This window comes from Oncorhynchus kisutch, linkage group LG23 (assembly GCF_002021735.2).
Source record: "Oncorhynchus kisutch isolate 150728-3 linkage group LG23, Okis_V2, whole genome shotgun sequence".
Lineage (NCBI taxonomy): Eukaryota > Metazoa > Chordata > Actinopteri > Salmoniformes > Salmonidae > Oncorhynchus > Oncorhynchus kisutch.
Window position 1 is genome coordinate 28,865,545 of NC_034196.2, and position 3,722 is coordinate 28,869,266.

Genomic DNA, 3,722 nt, shown 5'->3' on the forward strand with positions numbered 1-3,722 from the left:
CCCCTTCTCTCTCTCTCTCTCTCTCTCTCTCTCTCTGCTCACCTCTCTGTTTCCTCCCTCCCTACCTCCCCTTCTCTCTCTCTCTCTCTCTCTTCTCTCACCTCTCTGTTTCTCTCCTCCCTGCTCCCCTTCTCTCTCTCTCTCTCTCTCTCTCCCTCCCTCCCTCCCTACCCTCTCACACCCTCTGTTTCTCTCTCTCTCTCTCTCTCTCTCTCTCACCACCCTCGCTCTCTCTCTCTCTCTCTCTCTCTCTCTCACACCCTCTGTTTCTCTCCCTCCCTACCTCCTCTCTCTCTCTCTCTACCTCCTCTCTCTCTCTCTCTCTCTCTCTCTCTCTCTCTCTGCCTCCCCCTTCTCTCTCTCGCTCTCTCTCTCTCTCTCACACCCTCTCTGTTTCTCTCCCTCCCTGCCTCCCCCTTCTCTCTCTCTCTCTCTCTCTCTCACCTCTCTGTTTCTCTCCCTCCCTACCTCCCCCTTCTCTCTCTCCACTCTCTTTCTGTCTCCCCTTCTTTCTACCCGTCCTCCCACCAGGTGTTTATGAAGCGAGGTGTGTTAAAGTACCTGGACCAGCAGAGAGACAAGCTGGTCAGTGTCTGGCTGGTTCACCTACAGGCTGCCTGTATGGGACACCTGGCTAGACAACAACACCGCAAAATGAAGGCGAGTTTGACCCCTGACCCAGAATCATTAGCCTAGGTGCAACATGTCTGTCAGGTGTACTGTGCTAGGTACTATGGTGTTGAAGGCTGAGCTATAGTCAATGAACAGCATTGTTACATAGGTATTCCTCTTATCCATATGGGATATGGAAGTGCGATGGCATTGTCTGTGGATCTAGTGGGGCAGTATGCAAATTGAAGTGTGTCTAGAATGACAGGTAATGTAAAGGTAATATGATCCTTGACTAGTCTCTCAAAGCACGTCATGGACGCTTATATGAAATCCCACTATGCCCTCAGATGAACCATCAAACAAGCAAAGCGTCAATACAGGATTAAGATTGAATCCTACTACACCGGCCCTGACACTCGTCAGATGTGGCAGGACTTGAAAACTATTACGGACTACAAAGGGAAACCCAGACGCGAGCTACTCAGTGACACAAGCCTACCAGACAAGCTAAATGCCTTTTATGCTCACTTCGAGGCAAGCAACACTGAAACATACATGAGACACCAGCTATTCTGGACAACTGTGTGATAACGCTCTCAGTAGCCGATGTGAACAAAACCTTTAATCAGGTCAACATTCACAAAGCCGCTGGGCCAGACAGATTACCAGGACGTGTACTCAAAGCTTGCACGGACCAAATGTCCAGTGTCTTCACTGACACTTTCAACCTCTTCCTGACCAAGTCTGTAATACCTACATGTTTCAAGCAGACCACCATAGTCCCTGTGCCCAAGGAAGTGAAGGTATCCTGCCTAACTGATTACCGCCTGTGGCACTCACATCGGTAGCCATGAAGTGCTTTGAAAGGCTGGTCATGGCTCACATCAACAGCATCCTCCCCGACACCCTAGACCCACTCCAATTTGCATACCACCCCAACAGATCCACAGATGACGCAATCTCAATCGCACTCCACACTGCCCTTTCTCACCTGGACAAAAGGAACACCTATGTGAGAATGCTGTTCATTGACTATAGCTCAGCGTTCAACACCATAGTGCCCACAAAGCTCACCACTAAGCTAAGGACTCTGGGACTAAACACCTCCCTCTGCAACAGGATCCTGGACTTCCTGACAGGCCGACCCCAGGTGATAAGGGTTGGCAATTACACGTCTGTCACACTGATCCTTAACACTGAGGCCCCTCAGGGGTGTGTACTTAGTCCCCTCCTGTATTCCCTGTTCACCCACGACTGCATGGCCAGGCATGACTCCAACACCATCATTAAGCTTGCTGACGACACAACAGTGGTAGGTCTGATCACCGACAATAGTGAGATGGCTATAGGGAGGAGATCAGAGAACTGGCAGTGTGGTGCCAGGACAACAACCTCTCCCTCAATGTGAACAAGACAAAGGAGCTGATTGTGGACTACAGGAAAAGGCGGGCCGAACAGGTCCCCATTAACATCGACAGGGCTGTAGTGGAGCGGGTCGAGAGTTTCAAATTCCTTGGTGTCCACATCACCAACAAACTATTATGGTCCAAACATACCAAGCCAGTTATGAAGAGGGCACGACAATGTCTTTTCCCCCTCAGGAGAGTGAAAAGATTTGGCATGGGTCCCCAAATCCTCAAAAGGTTCTACAGCTGCACCATTGAGAGCATCCTGACCTGTTGCATCACCGCCTGGTATGTCAACTGCTCGGCATCTGACCGTAAGGCGCTACAGAAGGTAGTGTGAACGGCCTGGTACATCACTGGGACCAAGCTTCCTGCCATCCAGGACCTATATAATAGGAGGTGTCAGAGGGAAGCCCATACAATTGTCAGAGACTCCAGTTACCCAATTTATAGACTGTTTTCTCTGCTACTGCACAGCAAGCGGTACTGGAGCGCTAAGTCTAGGACTCGACAGCTTCTACCCCCAAGCCATAAGACTAGTGAACAATTCATAAATTGGCCATTGGACAATTTACATTGACCTTCCCCCTTTGTACACTGCTGCTACTCGCTGTTTGTTTGTTATCTATACATAGTCACTTCGCCCCCACCTACATGTACAGGTTACCTCAACTAGCCTGTACCCCTGCACACTGACTCGGTACCGGCGCCCCCTGTATATAGCCTCGTATTGTAATTCTTATTGTGTTACTTTTTATTACTACTTTTTATTTTAGCCTACTTGGTAAATGTTTTCCTCTTCTTTAACAGCACTGTTGGTTAAGGGCTTGTAAGTCAGCATTTCACTGTAAAATCTACACTGTTGGTTAAGGGCTTGTAAGTCAGCATTTCACTGTAAAATCTACACTGTTGGTTAAGGGCTTGTAAGTCAGCATTTCACTGTAAAATCTACACTGTTGGTTAAGGGCTTGTAAGTCAGCATTTCACTGTAAAATCTACACTGTTGGTTAAGGGCTTGTAAGTCAGCATTTCACTGTAAAATCTACACTGTTGGTTAAGGGCTTGTAAGTGAGCATTTCACTGTAAAGTCTACACTGTTGGTTAAGGGCTTTGTAAGTCAGCATTTCACTGTAAAGTCTACACTGTTGGTTAAGGGCTTGTAAGTAATCATTTCACTGTAAAGTCTACACTGTTGGTTAAGGGCTTGTAAGTCAGCATTTCACTGTAAAGTCTACACTGTTGGTTAAGGGCTTGTAAGTCAGCATTTCACTGTAAAGTCTACACTGTTGGTTAAGGGCTTGTAAGTCAGCATTTCACTGTAAAGTCTACACTGTGGTTAAGGGCTTGTAAGTGAGCATTTCACTGTAAAGTCTACACTGTTGGTTAAGGGCTTGTAAGTCAGCATTTCACTGTAAAGTCTACACTGTTGGTTAAGGGCTTGTCAGTCAGCATTTCACTGTAAAGTCTACACTTGTATTCTGCGCATGTGACAAATAAAGTTTGATTTGATTTGATGATGACAGAAGTGAGTGCCATGGGGCGATAGTCATTTAGTTCAGTTACCTTAGCTTTCTTGGGTACAGGAACAATGATGGACATCTTGAAGCAAGTGGGGACAGCAGACTGGGATAGGGAGACATTGAATATTTCTGTAAACACTCCAGCCATCTGGTCTGCGCATGCTCTGAGGACGCAGCTAGGGAT

At 47.4% G+C, this 3,722-nt stretch overlaps 1 protein-coding gene across 1 annotated transcript in view; it reads left to right on the forward strand.

Annotated features, from left to right (window-relative positions):
* Positions 1–3,722, forward strand: part of myo18b (myosin XVIIIB) — a 59,841-nt gene that overhangs the window by 23,536 nt on the left and 32,583 nt on the right. The window contains exon 22 of the mRNA XM_031802650.1: positions 457–693. Within this exon, the coding sequence (XP_031658510.1) occupies positions 457–693 (237 nt within the window). The remainder of the gene's footprint in view (positions 1–456; positions 694–3,722) is intronic.